Raw genomic sequence first — 16,139 nt, 5'->3', positions numbered from 1 at the left:
GGGGGGGGGAGGGGGGGGAGGGGGGGGAGGGGCAGAGGGAGGGAGAGAGAATCTTAAGCAGACTCCACGCCCATCGAGGAACCTGACACAGGCTCAGTCTCTCCACCCTGAGATCCTGACCTGAGCCAAAATTAAGAGTTGGACGCTTAATCGACTGAGCCACCCAGGCGCCCCCAAATCAACTCTTTATTCCATAGGTAATGCCCCCATTTGGGCACATAAAGTTAAAGACATTTCCCACTTACTGTTCTAGTTATATTTTGGAAGATTTTTTTTTAAATCAGAATATATTTTTTTTATTTGGAGGATGTTCTGTTTAGGACTTACAGTTTCTCTAGTAGCTCTTATAGAAACCAGAAAGGGGAGAGCACTGAGCTCATTGGCTAAAGGAAGGTTGGAGTGTCTGAATTTTTCTGAAATGACCCACAAGCCACCTCTGTGCTAACAATAATGATATTATAATAACAGTGTTAACAGCTAATATTTGTACAGTGCTTTATAGCTCCCCTAGTGTTTTCACCTGGGCTGTCTCCCTTAATCCTCACAGCCACATGTGAGCTGGCTAATTTTTGAGATAGGTTGTTGGGGTCAGATTTTAGCTTCTGTCTCAGCCAGTTTTCTCTCTGGAAGGGCCATGTGGAGGTTCCACAGTAATATTGGTTTCAGGGTCTCTGGAGTAGGAATTACTCATTTAGTGTCCTGGAAGTTTAGTTTCCTGTTGTGGTTATGAATTGTGTTTGGTGACATAATTACAAATAGCTAACCACTGACTTAAAGCTAGTTTTTGTTTTAAACCAGGTGAGAGAGAAACCCTTGCTTTTGTGGACTGGCTGTGACTTGAGGTTGGTCCGTATTGTACAGTAGCAATATGATGGTTTAACAAGTATCGTGTCACTGTGGCCCCCTGGATTTGCAGGGTGTTTTTCATCTTAGCTCAGAGCACTCGATGTATCCAGGGAGGGGCAGAGTGAGAGAATCCTCAAGCCCACTCCCCACTGAGTGCAGAGCCCTATCCTACAACTCATGAGATCACAACCTGGGCTGAAACCAAGAGTCCGAGGCTCAAAGGACTGCGCCACCCAGGCTCCCCAGCACTCAACTGTATCTTAACATTCAAGTGCAGGAGATTTGCTTGACTTAGCTTCCCTAGTCTTGGCCCAATCAGAAAATGATGGGTCCAGGGGGTGCCTGGCTGGCTCAGTTGGTAGAGCATGGGACTCTTGATTTTGGAGTTGTGAGTTTGAGCCCCCCACATTGGGTATAGAGATTACTTAAATAGATAAATATTTTTTAAAAAATGGAAAATGATGGGTCCGGGGAATGCTTACCATTGTTGGCCTGAAATGCTTTCTCACACAAGATCTGTTTTCTGAAAAGCATTCCTGTGATTTACCTTCAACAAAAGAAATAAAGGATGTCCTTGAGGTTCAGGGTGAGACTGGGGCCCTTTTCAGAAAAGAGAGGTCCTTCACTAGAAGGCAGACAGCTGTGTTCTGCACTGGGGACATTGGTGGAAATGCCAGGATGCACTGACAAAGAGAAGGTGGCAGCTGAGTTTTAAAATGTTTTTCCTTGGGGCGCCTGGGTGGCTCAGTCGTTAAGCATCTGCCTTCGGCTCAGGTCGTGATCCCGGGGTCCTGGGATCGAGCCCCTCATCGGGCTCCCTGCTCAGCAGGAAGCCTGCTTCTCCCTCTCCCACTCCCCCTGCTTGTGTTCCCTCTCTGGCTCTCTCTCTGTCAAATAAATAAATAAAATCTTTAAAAAAAAAATTAAATGTTTTTCCTTTCTGGAAAAAAATTTTTCTTTTCTGAAAATATTTTCTTTTGCATTCAAATTTATGTTTTCAACAATAACTTAGACTTCTCTTATTTGGAGCTGTTTGTAGCACAGGGTTAAGAATGTAAGCTCTGGAGTCAGACTGGGTTTAAATCCAGACTCCCACCTGTGGCTTGGTAAACTTGGGCAAGTTTCTTAACAGCTGTGACTTAGTTTCTCCATCTATTAAGTAGGAGGAATTTTAGTCCCTATTCCATAGGCTTGTAGTTTTTTTTTTTTTTTTTAAGATTTTATTTATTTATTTTAAAGAGAGTGAGCGTAAGTGGGGCGGGTGGAGCAGACTCCACACAGAGAGCCTGACATGGGGCTCGACCCTAGGACCCTGAGATCATGACCTGAGTCGAAGGCAGACGCTTAACTGACTGAGCCACCTGGGTGCCCTGTTGTACAGATTAAACGTTTTAATACATGTAAAGTGTGTAGCTTGGTGCCTAGGATGGAGTAGGCTCTCAACAGGTTGGCTCTTAGAATTTTAATATTCACTACCAGGCCTCTTAAGCTCTACGGTTCCTGTTTGATTCAATGTTTTGATTCATTATTATGTATTCTAAGACACAGCGACAAGTGGGGTACTCTATTTTTGGAGTTCCCCACTATCCAGAGTTGTAAAGAACAGTATTTTATTGAAACTGTCAGACAGGAGCTTTCAGCTAGGGAACAGGAAGACTTGGGGATACTGATTTGATAGCTGGGAGAAATCTTTTTGAGAGCCCGCTTGTTGCTAGCTAGGAAGGAGGGCTTTCTGAGGGCGCAGCCCAGGATGGAAACAGCAGAAACCAGTGCGGGCCCTCAGGATGCCGGTGGTTCTTGGCCGCTGTGGTCCGCCGTCCCTCCGCCTCCAGCAGAGGCCTCGCGGCCAGTGGCGGCAGGCCCCGGGCGGCAGCTGCGGTGCTTCCTCACCGCTCTGTGAGGGCAGCTGGTTGGACAGCCCGCATGCACGCAGAAGACAAACTCAGAGTGGCTCGTTGGAGTCAGTAGGTCACATCCAGCGTGTTCCTCTTTGGACTCTGCTTCCGTTGTTGTCTCAGCTGTCACAGCCTGTTACATACTTGCGGTTGGAATCCCTCTGGATTCCCCACAGCACCTGTGCCTCCCTGGTCTGGGTGTGTGGGACTAAGATGGCCCAGCTGGTGACTCAGTAACAAGATGAAGTGCGTATCGCTTGGGTTTTGTTGTTGTGGCTGCTGCTTTTTCTCCGTGTCACTGAGTGTAGGAGGAGAGGTGTGTGCATTAATTCACTCACTCAAGGGTTACCCCACAGCAGGCATGATTAGATGCCTTTTAATATTGATGTGCTTTGGTATCAAGTTCGTGTACTCTTCTCCGTTGCCCACATCAAGTTGCTATATATAAAATGGCCACGGGAGGAAGCACTGGTTAGTAGACAGGAAGAGCTGTTTTCACTGGGTTTCATACAAAATAAAAGGAGAGGCAGGTAAGCACAGGTTGTCTTGTTCAGACAACTTCACTTTGTAAAGTGGTGTCTTGAATATTCTTTGAGATTCTAACCAGTTAGTGCTTCAGTTTTGGTTGGAAGAGGCGAGCAGCTAGCATGTTTGCATTGAAAATAGATGCAGTATGGTGGTAGTCATTGAATTTAAAAAATTGCAATCCTGGTAATCCTCCCAAGCTTAAAAGGCACACCCAACACCTCTACTGAGGGCGGCTTTTATTGGTTCCCTCTAGTGGTTTGACAATAACTCTGAACTTACTCTCTTGGAATAACTGGACCATTTATACATATGCATGAGTTTACAAAAAACATGAGGTGGGAGATTTCAATCTGTATAACTGCTAAGTTGAGGGTAGAGTGATAGTCATTTGCTTTACAAAAGGAGGCTTATTTACTTTTTTATGAGTTTTCAGGAACATGCCTAAAAAGAGCAAGGTAATCTTGCCCCCAGTTTTGAGAGAAGACTTCTAGATTCCTTTTGTGAGGGCAGCCTTCCTTGTGCTTATTTGATAGACTCCTCTGTGGGAGAAATTCACCCCTTTTGTACAAGTTCCTGGTGAAAGCAGATCTAGTTGGCTGAATATCAGATTTAAACATTTTTCAGATTGCCATGAAAATACAGTTCATAAACTGACAGCTGGAGGTTTCAGGGTTTGCACTGCGCCCAGATTCCGCAAAGCACAATTGCAGGTACAGGTACAGTAATTGAGGATATTGGGGCAAATTGAAATACAGTCAGTTTACTCTGATTTCTGTTGACTTTTCTAAGGCTCTTTTTTTTCCCCCTGTTGGTAAAGATTTTATTTATTTGAGAGAGAGAGGGGGTGATGAAGGGCAGGGAGAGGGACAAGTGGATTTTGCACTTAGCGTGGAGCCTGCCGCAGGGCTCGATCTCACGACGACCCTGAGATCACAACCTGAGCCGAAACCAAGAGTTGAAACCAAGAGTCAGACGCTTAACCACCTGAGCCACACAGGTGCCCCTCTAAGGCACTTTATCATTTAGCATTTGGGACCTGTTGTGCACTATGAGTTGAAATGGAGAATCATCTAGTCTATTCTCCTTTGCTTTCAGAGCCTTTAGAGGGGATTGTACAACTGGTATTTTGGGGGGCTAGAAGTGTACTTTGAACTCCTTGTTCTCTAACTGTTGTGTTGCTGTTACTCAGGCTGTCCAAAGGAATCACTTCTGGCTGAGATTTATACGCATTTTATTTTGCCTCTGGCAAAAATTCAAAAGTGACTCCTCTCCCAGCCTTTTTTCCTCTTCTAGCTTAAATTTGTCAGTTCCATCTTAAACATTCTGCATAGGTGCCTGGTTTCCCTGAGCCATTCCTCTCTTACTGAATGGGTGATGTTCACGTTTTTAATCTACTATGTAGGTGACAAGGGTATTTTGCTGTGGGTATCCCATATTATCTAGTCAACACAAGCTTTATAGAAGCAGCTTTGTCTGACCCAACACCAGGAGATGTTTTTGGTTTTCAGGGATAAACATTTTATTTTTTTAAAATTTTTCTTTATTTATTTGAGAGAGAGCAGAGCGAGTGATAGAGAACTTGGAGGGGGGAGGAGCAGAGGGAGAGAGAGAAGCAGGCTCCCCGCTGAGGCAAGGGAGCCTGATGTGGGGCTCTATCCCAGGACCCTGGGATCATGACCTGAGCCAGGGCAGCCGCTTAACCCACTGAGCCACCTGGGCATAAACTTTTTTTTTTTTTTAAAGATTTTATTTATTTGAGAGAGAGAATGAGATAGAGCAGGAGAGGGGGGAGGGTCCGAGGGAGAAGCAGACTCACTGATGAGCAGGGAGCCCGACTCGGGACTCGATCCCGGGACTCCAGGATCATGACCTGAGTCTAAGGCAGTCGCTTAACCAACTGAGCCACCCAGGCGCCCAGGGATAAACTTTTTTAAAAAGACCTCCAAGTGAGACCCTTATGCCTGTTCATGGGGTACAGTAAACCTGTGCCTGGTCACTTGCATTCTGCAGGAGCCCTGCAAGAGCGTGGTTAATCCAGGGGAGCTCTGTTGCCCCCTGGTTTTTCCTCCTTTCCTTGGAGACTTCATATTTTCTACAGGGTTGTTTGGAAAGTGAGACTCAAGGAAACTCCTTGTTATCAGGGTTTTCTTGGTGACGAAGTTTTGCTTTTTGCTGCTTAAAATATACCACCAGTGGTTCTCTTGCCATAGAAACTGAGTGCTTTCTTACTGCAGTTGGGATTGCTGAGGCTCAGGGGAATACTGTCAGCCATGTGCGTTTATTTCTCTCTCGAATTCCAGCCTGGTGGGGCCAGAATGGCAGGACCAGGCTTGAAACATTATTTAGTGCTGCTGTATTTGTCTTCTCTCCATGTACTGGGGACCATGTGAAAAAGGAGCTCCAGCTTCAAATCACTGCAGAGTTCTGGCCTTTCTTTCCTCTTTCCCCTAGGGACACTGAAATGACAGCATGCGTGACCTCTCTCTTCTGTGTTCACACCCCTCGCCCCTCAAATGATCTTTGAAACTCAGAGGCAGGACTCCCCATAACCCAATTGAAGGTCGTTTTTTCTCTTCTTGATAGTCAAACCTGTGCCTTAATAAAGTGCTTTGTTTTGCTAACAGTTAGACACGTTGCCTCTAAAACTGTATTTGGTCTATGGTTTGAAGGGTCATTGTTAAAGCAGAATGGAAATGTTTAAGAATTCCAAATATCTAGGTACTTTGGGGATGTGTGTGAGGTATGATCTCCCTATTTTAAGGAGCTGTTGTTTGGAGACAAATTATGTATTCTCACTTGTGTGTCTGTGCATATGTCTTTAGTGTGCTAGCTGCAGCATCAGTATACTAAGCTGTTTGTGTTCTTGGGCCTGAACAATCTCCAAATTATTTGTTTGACTTTCAGACGCATTTTCTGCCTTTTCATTTTAAGCGTCTTGTCCAGCATATTTGTTTTGCTTTACACTTAGACAAATTTGTACTTCTGGAGTCTCTAGCAACTAATACTGTAGGGTGGGGACTAAAAGTGTATTAGAGGGGCAGTAGGGGTTGACAGGGCAACCCACCCCTGTTGGGAGGGATTTACTGGATTTTAGTAGACTACGGTACAGTAGTCTCCCCTTATCTGCAGGGTGTGCAGTCCAAGACCCTGGAGGATGCCTGAAACCATGAATAGTACTGAGCCCCATATATACTAGGTTTTTTTTTTTTCTGTACATACATAACTATGATAAAGTTTAACTTATAATTAGTCAGGATAAAGATTAACAATAACTGTTAATAATATAGAATAATTATAACGATATGTTGTAATAGCAGTTACGTGAATATGGTCTCTCTCTCTCAAAATACCTCATTGTATTGTTTTTACTCACCCTTCTTGTGCTGATGTGAGGTGATAAGATGCCTACGTGATGAGATGAAGTGAGGTGAATGATGTAGGTGATGTGATGTAGCATTAGGTTACTGTTGACCTGACCTGATGATATGTCAGGAGGAGGATCATCTGTTTCCAGACCAAGGTTGACCCTGGATAAGGGGGGGTGGGGAACTACTGTACTAGATTTTATTAGAATTTCTTTTGATCAGCTTGTGAGCATTCCACTAGAGGGCAGATAAGGAACTAACGTAAAGTAGAATGCAGACCGTTCCATTTTCTAAAGAGCAGGATAGCGGTAGCTCAAGTTGAAGGTGGACTGTATCCATGTGTTAGGTGTACTTGAGTTTTGGCTCCCCATGTGAGCACAGATAGTGGTACCAGAAAGGTAGTCTTTAGAACCTCAAATTCTGGTTTCTGAAGATGTCATAGACATTAATTTCTAAACCCGAGACTCTAGCAGTGGCTGATAAAAATTCTTAATTTTCTCCTTTCATACACATGTGTGTTATCTTTTTTTTGACCGTCACTTCCCAGTCCCACCGTGTAACATTGCTCTGCTTTATTTTCTTCCTAGCTCCTTGGCACCGTCTGAAGTTACTCTATGTTTTTGTTTGTGGTCTCTGTCTGGTCCCCACTTCAGTGCTGTATCTCTAGCTTAGCCCAGTGCATGTCTCGTACCTGGTGGGCACTCAGTAAGTCCTGGATGGAAGGAATGTTTGCCACCATAGCAGTAACTACTCAGGCATCTTGGGTGTGTGTTTGTTTCACTTTTGGACTCTGAGAAAACTGAATCTACCAAACCAGTCTTTTCCAGCCTCCTTTCCTCAACAGGTCCTGACTGTTGGGAAGAATGAAGGTGAATGCTTTTCTGAGTCTCTTTCCTCTCCCCCACCCTAGCTTGCCAGCAAAGCACGGACAGAGAAGGAGGAGAAGCTGAGCCAGGCCTATGCAATCAGCGCTGGTGTTTCCCTAGAGGGCCAGCAGCTCTTCCAGACCATACACAAGACGTGAGTCGGGGGAGCATAGGGGTCCCTTGTCCCGGGGGCGATGCTGCCTGGCTGTGCTGTGTGGTAGCCAGCTTTCGGATAGTCGTGTTCCTGAAAGTCAGCAGAGATGCTGGTTAGTGTGTCGACAGCACCTCGGTGTCCAGGGATGTGGGTGTCTGTTGCCTTTCTCGTACAGGAGAATGGTGTGATCGTGGACAAGTTGTCTTCTCTGGCCTTCAGGTTCTTCATGTGTAAAAGTTGGTTTGGGATTAGATAATCCTAAAGATCCCTTTCAGAACTGGTATTCAAGAATTTAGAATTCGTGGCTTCTTTCTCTTTCGTTATTTTGATCTTGTTGTACCTTTCTCCAGAAGCTGATGCAGTTTTACTAAGGGGAAGGTGGTGTCTCTCTGTCTCTTTCTAATTAATTGTACATTGGGGTGTACGTAGGGAGTTAGGGAGAGCAGAAGGCCACCTTATTACCACCTCCGAAAAGACATTTTGTCACAGCAGAAGTCATTTGACCCTCCACTAGCTTCCCTAGCTGCTGAAAAACGGAAACATTTGGCACCCCCTCCCCCCCCGCTGCCTTCTGTTGCCCTGTGTAGCCGCCTGGGTCTGGTGCACAGATGGCAGCTGGCATCAGAGCTGCTGGAGGCCGTGGTGTGAGTGTCTGAGCAGTTACAGGTATGTGAAGGGGCTCTGAGGAATATCGGCTGCCCTGCGTTTCCCCAGGTGTGACCTAGAATGGGTTTTCGCAGTCTGGCAAGTGCCCAGCTGTCTGATAATTGAGAGGGTCCAGTTTGAGGAGCAGTTTCCATTTCGGGAGGTGGGGGGCAGAGTGCAGATCACAGTAAGATGGAGTTTCTTTTCCTGTCTTTTTAAAGGTGCTATTCCCCCCTAGGTTAAAGGTTGGCAAACTCCAGCCAGATCAGCTCATTTATGTATCATCTGGGGTTGCTTTTGTAGTAGGTACAGCAGCAGAGTTCAGTAGTTGTGACAGAAATTGTATGGCCCTCACAGCCTCAAATACTTACTGTCTGACTCTTTATAGAAAAGGTTTGCCAGCCTCTGCCCTAGGCTGCTACTTAAGTTGATGAGCCTAGATGTTTGTTTGAATTCAATTTGGATTGGACTTCTGAGGCTGCCACGAAGTTTTCTATGGTTTTCCAGGTCCCTAATGCTTCAGAGTAAGTCTTCTGGGCTCTCCTTGGAATGAATGTGCATCATGTCATTGCTTTTCCTGGCCAGTGGTGTCCAGGAGGTGTTTCTTGGCTACTGCACCCTATGGGCTGCTAGCATCTAGTTACTGGCTGAGCTGTGAGCTGAGAAGTTGGGGTCAGTTTTCTGGAGTTATTTATTCATCAGGCAGGAGGTGTTGGGATGCCTGCAAGAGGCAACTTTCACCTGCTCTCTTCTCCTTCCAGCATTAAAGACTGTAAATGGCAAGAAAAAAACATCGTAGTCATGGAAGAAGTTGTTATTACACCCCCATATCAAGTGGAAAACTGTAAAGGCAAAGAGGGGAGTGCACTGAGCCATGTACGCAAAATAGTAAGTAAAGGAGCCATGAACCTTGAGAGAGAGGATGATTCCTTGGCCTTCACCCTTCCAGCCTCAGGGCAGGACCTTGTGCTGCAATCCCTGCCTGCTCTGACCTGCCAGCCCGAGAGCAGCCCTGCCTAGCCCCCCGGCCCCTGCGCGCAGTGCTCTGCGGCTCTGGCTTGGCCACTTCTGTGGGGCTGGAACCCACTGGGCAGTGTGCAATAAAGTGAGTGGGCAGCCCCGTGTCCTTGGCAGTGTGGCTTTTTGGAATTAGCCAGACCATTCCATGGTATTGCGCCTGAGCAGTTCCTCTCATCCCAGGCTGGGTTCTTCTCAGGAAGGGCTGGTTGGTATAAATCAGTTGCTGTTGGCGTCTCTGACCCTGCATATGTCATGTGACTGTCTCGATTGAGTTGCCGCATTTGTAAAAACATTCTGAGCATTACTGGATATAAAAAGTCTAATACTATTAATTCCCTGTCAGCTTTTCGTTCTGCACTTACGTGAAGAGGGGAGTGGGAGTTGGGATCAAAAAATCTCCTTTCACACTGTGTTTTAGCTTATCGGTTCACTTTCTTTTAGACAGTCTTAGCTGAAGGTGCAGCACATGCGGTTGAAACAAGAGGCCGCTGCCTACCTTCGGCCAGGAAGGCCCACAGATAGCAAGGGCCTTCTGGTGCCTGAGTGGTCCCTGAGCTGGACAGCCAGGACCGGCTGCCGAGGCCTGGCATGAACTGTTTGGGAGGCCTTGGTGCCCATCTCCTGTTCTGACCTAGGCTGAACTGGTCTCTTTCAGGTTGAAAAACATTTTAGAGACGTGGAAAGCCAAAAGATACTGCAGCGTTCACAAGCCCAGCAACCACAGAAGGAGGCTGCCCTGTCATCCTGAGTCCACACACACGGAGGACTCTTCCAGCATCCAGCCAACGAGGCGGTGGTGGTGGCTTCGGCGGAGGCAGGCCGGGGGAGGGAAGGGATCCTATATTTCCTGTTGGCTCTTGTTAACAAAGGGTCAGCATTTCCAAATCTTAGACTTGAACAAACAAAACACCCAACAAAAAAGAACAAGAGAATAATTTAAAAGTTGAATCATTACTTGACTAACAGACTTTGGTCCACCATGTCCTTTTCACAGCCCCCTTCTGGAACAGTCACCTTGTTAATTTTATTTTTGAAAATTCCTTTCCTGCTCTGCCCTTTCACCTCTGACTTTCCTAGTCTGTCCCTGCCATTCTGTTTTTATAAGTGGCTACACTTGCCTTCTGAGTGATCGAAAGAAACTTTTACATCTTCTCTTCCAAAATAAAAGTAACAAGCTGACTGTGATACTTAAGTTGAGACTAGAGCAGCAGACAGGTCTCACTTTAAATTTGTCTTTTTTTTTTCTCTTTTTTTTTTCTTTTTTTGCACAGGGCATGGCTTGAATTAGTTTTATTTTTCTTAACTTTAAATATATATATGAAAATATATATTAAAATGTTCTCTAAATATTTTCTGCTTCTTGCAGGTCTCTTTTTACTAGATCATGGCCGCTCTTCCCACCTCATCCCTTCGAAAATAAAAACGTATTACCCTCCCCACCACCTATAGCCAGGCAACTAACTTGACTTGGTTCGCAGCAAGAATCTTCTGCAGCACTTTCTAGAGCCAGTGTTTGCAGGTGGGATTCAGCTGTGAGGGTTCCTGATGGCTTTTTAGTCTTTAACTGTGTGTGTGTGTACCAGTCTCACATTGGGCCAGAACCTCAGGATTCTCCCTCTGCCTTTTGTCTTACTTCATGGTACTAGAAGAACTTCCTCACCACTCTCCCATCTCCTAGATGGGAGAGTCCGCTGCCCTGTCTCCTGTGCCCTCTGCAGGAAGAACTCTTTTGCATGGCACGTCTCAGCTTCTCTTCGAAGGATGATTTTCTTCCATAAGAAACCTGGAGCCCACATCTCCCGGTCTCTCGAAGTCTGTGTCCAGAGCCACTAGCCCAGGAGAAAGCTTGGGTGACCTATAGTTTCTCTTCTCCCACCAACCTCCTGCTTTTATGCCCTTCCCCACCCCCCTTAAATTTTACAAGCTTACGATAGTTTGTATGTGCTCAGCCGATGGGCAGAAAACCTGGAGAGAACTTCTGGACTTTAGCCCACCAGTTTGTCTGGTTTGACTAACCTGAGCGCGAAAACTGGCACGCGGTGCCCCTGTGCCTTCAGGGCAGTCCAGTGGGGCAGAGTGTGCCACCAGCTGAATATCAGGCACCTAGTGGGAAGTGGGTGATGCTCATGTGACTGGCTAGAGCTTTGGGGGTGGGGTGGGGGTTAACTACTATCTTTTTGGCCATGATCTCTTTCCCCTTCCTTTTTTTTTTTTAATTAAATAAATGGATCAAAATTAAATAATTCAAGCCCTGCCTTCAAAATGAAATTTTTTTTTTTAGTATTGTTTAGCAAAAACAATAAAACCCAAATTTTTTTAACCATCACTCATGTGTCAGGTTTGTACGTGCTTTAGAGACCCCAGAGGGAGGGGGTGTAAGGGCGGGGGGTGTTCCGTAATCTTTCCATTTAGATTCTCTGCTTCCTACTCTTTACCCTTACCCTCTCTCCTTCCACCCCCTGGAGCTCACCCAGAGATAGAGTGCAAAGTGTATAATTTAAGAAGGGGATCCAGGGTTGGGAGGTGAGTGTGTGAGTGGGGTAGGGGCACAGAGAGCTGGGCACGTACATGAGGCCATTTGTTATGGGCTGTTTGGAAGAAAAACAAGACCGAGAAGTGTACTTTCATCTGCCATTGGCCACAGCTAGATTTAAAGTACCAGGCCTTTAATTTAGTCTGCATGGAAGTGTAAGCTGGAAAAGGTGAAAGAGGGAGACAGAAGAGAGACCTTGCAAGCTCTAGAAACCCTAAGAGATGCCATTAAAGGCATGAACGGGATTAATGGAAAATAGAAGCCTGGGAGGAAGCTTTGTGTCGTGTATCCACATCATCACTTCCTCCCCATTTAAGTCTGTGAGTGGAAGACCATAGGTACCAACGGTTTCTGGTAAGGAGTACTTTTGACTCTTTATGACATAGGTGTGGGGGAACTTGAAGCACTTCAAGAGGTGGAGTTAAGACTGTGTGAAAGGCAGTGAGGTAAAGAAGAAAGAACAAGGGCTTTGGAGGCATAAATAGTTGGGCTCAAATCCCCAAACCTCCCTTTCCTCACTTTGAGATTGTGGGTAAGTCATTTCACCAGTCTGAGCCTTAGCTTCCCCACTGTCAACATGGAACTCATACCCGTCTGCTACAGTTGGTGTGGAAGGCTAAAGATCTTTAAAATGCTTGCTACCTAGAAGGTGCTCTGTAAATGTTAGCTTGGTCCTGGGATGGTTGAGTCTGGGGATGAGCCTGGATTAGATGATTGTCAGAGGCTCCGGCTTTGTTTTAGAAGTCTGTCTTTAGATGGCGTTTTAAATGAGGCTGATCACGTAAAGCAGTTGGGCAAAGGGAGGGGGCTTGTCTCGGTCCTGCCTTCTGTCTCTCAGATGTCATCTCTACCGCTGCCCTGCAGTCGTGGGGAATTGCTTTGATTATAATAGGAGAACCACTCCTTTTACAGAAGGAGAGTGGGTTCCACAGGGCTGAGTGACTTGTCCCGACAACCACTGCTACCTGTGGTGGCAGAGCTGGAACAAAACCCCAGGCTTAAATCCACCTGGGGGCTCCTGATGCTCTCTGACTTCCCAGACTGATGGCATGTATGCTGCTCACTTGTTTGCCAGGTGCAGGATGGGACATAGACCAGGGGAGAGTGGCAGAAATGGGCCGCTAGATTGGAAGAACACGAACTATTTAAGAGTGTGGTGCGGAGGGCTCGCATCTCTGAGGACACATGTACAGGTAGCTCTGCAGTGTCTCCCTCCCCCAGGACACACAGACCTCTCCACCCCCCAGCACCCGATGACCTCCCTCCCTGTGGCCACATGCCTTTGGGTTTGCTGTTGTGAAGATGCAGTCATTAGGGTATAAGTAGCATTCCCACAGTGAGTGATACTGAGTCTGTGCTGTGAAGAGCTTCTTGTTGCTTTGAAAATTGCTCAGACGCTGCAGTATTCGGTCAGGGGCTCCAGCCTGGAACCAGTGATTCAGGGTAAAGGCTCCTTTATATTTTTGAAGTTAAGAATACGTGTGTTGCAATCTGTTCTTCCACAAGACCTAGTTAGTAAAGGAAGATGTAGAGATCTTCCAGTCCTACACAGGGATAGAAGCTCCTGTCTTGTTGACATGGGGGACACGGTGGTGAGAACGTATGAGGCTAGGACCTGCGATGTGCAGGGTGAGTAGTGGCAGGGTCAGGTCTGGGAACTGGGATTGGTCATCTGGCTTGGAGGATGGTCGTCGTTTACATGGTGGGTTTGCTTTCTCATCACTGCTGGAGGCTGCTCATGCCAGAGAATTGTCCTTTGAGAAACTTGAAATCATCAGCATGTACTGCCTAAACTTAAGGGGTTGGACATAATAGCACCAGGTACCTTATGGGGGAGAGAAGGATGGCATCTGCTGGTCATAGACTGCTGCTGGCTAGTGAAGTTTCTTTCTTTCTTTTTTTTTTTTTTAATTTTAATTTTAATATATTTTTTTAAAGATTTTATTTCTTTATTTGATAGAGAGAGACACAGTGAGAGAGGGAACACAAGCAGGGGGAGTGGGTGAGGGAGAAGCAGGCCTCCCGCCGAGCAGGGAGCCCGATGCGGGGCTCAATCCCAGGACCCCGGGATCATGACCTGAGCCGAAGGCAGACGTTCAACGACTGAGCCACCCAGACGCCCCGTAATAAAGTTTCCTAACGAGTTTATTCTTTTTTATTATAAAAGCCTTACATGGCTCATTAGAGAAATCTAGAAAATAAGGCAAATGTTTCCCGCTTCCACCCCCGATTGCGAACATCTTTCATATCCTCTAGATTCTAAAACATTTTTTTCTCCCCACCCCTTGCACTTCTGACAATGCAGTGTACTTCACAATGTCAGATGAAACTTGCTAACTGGTTGCCTCATCCCCAGCTCACGAAGTGCACTCTAATCTTAGCATCTTAGAATTGTTACATAGAAGTGGTATGGGGCTGGGTGATCTCTCAGATCACTCCCAGCCCATCTTATTTTATCTTGTCTGCCTTATCCTACAGTGCCTTGCTTCAAAGCCACCTGTGAAGCCATCCTCAACAAAGTGGAAAGCGATTCCTAGAATTTTCTGTTATCACTCATGTCATGCGGCATGTATGCCTTGCATTATAGTTATTGTTTAGGTTTTCCTTGAGTGATCTGATGGGAGGCTGCAAGGCAGGGATAATGACTTACTCATTTTTGTATTATTCCCTAGCACCCAGCTGTTGAGTATGACTAAAGGTAGAAGTTTGAAAGTTACCAGTTTAATAACTAGATGAGTTGCCTGAGTCAAGATGAAAAGCAATCCAGGACGGAGTGGGATTTGAGGAAAGCTTGAGGTTAAGCTTAGAGGACAAGGGATCAGTAAAGGACATGGGAGATGAAGAGCAAGGTGGGGGCAATGGGGCTCTCCTTCAGGTTTCTTGAGAGCATACTTTGGCAGCTGGGACCAACCCTGGTTGGGTTGTGGCCTCCCTGTCCCATTTTCCTGTCATTTTCAACTTTGTTGAAAAGTCTAAAGGGGAACTAAATCTCTTCCTGAACTGGTAAAGTAAGGTGAGGGTGAGGCATATTTCTAGTGACTTCTCAGCTAACCTCTCCATTAACCCTTATGCTGACTCCCACAGTTAGTTTTAGTGGAGGGACTAACAAGAGGCTTCTTTTTGAATCTGGCCCCCTTTATTCTGGTCTCTGTCTTAGTTTCAAGGAGCTGCTCATGCTCACTGTGGGGAGGTACGTGTACTGCTCTGCAGAGAATATTCTGGGATGGTCCCTTGAGATGTCATGTAAGCTGAAATCTGAACAAGGTGCCAGCCAAGAGTGCTTGGATAGGGGGAACAGCAGGTGCTAAGTTGAGAGTGCTAAGAGCTTGGGGTGTTTAGGAACTACTAAAAGATAGGTGGCTGAAGCCTCATGAGCAGGAGCCGGATCATGCAGGGCCTTGTTGCCATTGTAGGGACTGGAATCTGTTCTTGGCACAGTGGGGAGCAGTTCAAGGGTCGGAAGCTGTCAAGGGCTTTAGTCTGTCAGGGGGCAAAGGTGGAAACAGACCGCTGCATTCTGAGGCTGTTGCGGTCATCTAGGCAGGACGTGGTGGTGACATGAATGACTTCACAACTGATAGGGCTTGCTGATGGAGAAGGTTTGAGGCCGAGGTGGTGAGGGGGAGGGGAACCGAGAGCGGCTTCCATGTGGATGGCGAACAATGAGAGAGGAAGAGGTTTGTGGAAAAATTGAGAGTCTTATTTTGCCGTGTTTGTCTTACCCATGAAGCCCTGAAGAGCAGATGGCAGCTGGGCAGGTGGATGACAAGCCTGGCGTTCAGCAGGGAGGACTGGGCTGGAGCTGGATGTTTAGGAGTCACTACCTCATCGTGAACTCCAGAAGATGGGAGATGAGATCCATGGCCACAGAAGATGTTTTGGCCTCTGATGGGAGGGGGGCCTTTCTTCCACTATAAAGAGGAAGGAAAGAGAAGACCATACAGTTGCTGGTGGTGAGTTCATAGATTTGACGGGAAGGTGAGGGTGAAGGAGTATGTGTCCAGTGGTTCAGTAAATGGGAGAAATGGCATGGTTGCTGAGGTCCAAACTTGTGCATTGGGGGTGTAACCAGATGCCCATTTTGTGACTTTGTGGTAGTCCCATCAAGTGACTGAGGTGCAGATGCAGAAGGTGGAGAGCTGGGTGCAACCAAGGGTGTTCATCAGGTTGTGCGCTGTGGAGGGAGAAGGGAGTTCGGCCGCAGATATCTGCAAGGGAGTGATCATAGTAATGGACCCTTCACCCCTACAGATGGAGGCTGTCCTCAGATACACTTTGGTTTTTGTT

The 16,139-nt window shown here is 46.5% G+C and overlaps 2 protein-coding genes across 2 annotated transcripts in view; both read left to right on the top strand.

The window, feature by feature from the left end:
• LSM12 (LSM12 homolog) overlaps nt 1-11,645 on the top strand; it is a 21,822-nt gene extending 10,177 nt beyond the window's left edge. The window contains exons 3-5 of the mRNA XM_025861894.2: nt 7,545-7,654; nt 9,061-9,187; nt 9,975-11,645. Coding sequence (XP_025717679.1) covers nt 7,545-7,654; nt 9,061-9,187; nt 9,975-10,067 — 330 coding nt within the window. The 3' untranslated portion in view covers nt 10,068-11,645. The remainder of the gene's footprint in view (nt 1-7,544; nt 7,655-9,060; nt 9,188-9,974) is intronic.
• The window catches only part of PYY (peptide YY), a 76,289-nt gene that overhangs the window by 8,154 nt on the left and 51,996 nt on the right, over nt 1-16,139 (top strand). The gene's annotated exons all lie outside the window — the stretch shown is intronic.

Source organism: Callorhinus ursinus, unplaced genomic scaffold, assembly GCF_003265705.2.
Source record: "Callorhinus ursinus isolate GAN/ISIS: 27379988/994484 unplaced genomic scaffold, GSC_fseal_2.0 scaffold102, whole genome shotgun sequence".
Taxonomy (NCBI): Eukaryota; Metazoa; Chordata; class Mammalia; order Carnivora; family Otariidae; genus Callorhinus; species Callorhinus ursinus.
This window is presented reverse-complemented; position numbering and strand designations above follow the sequence as displayed.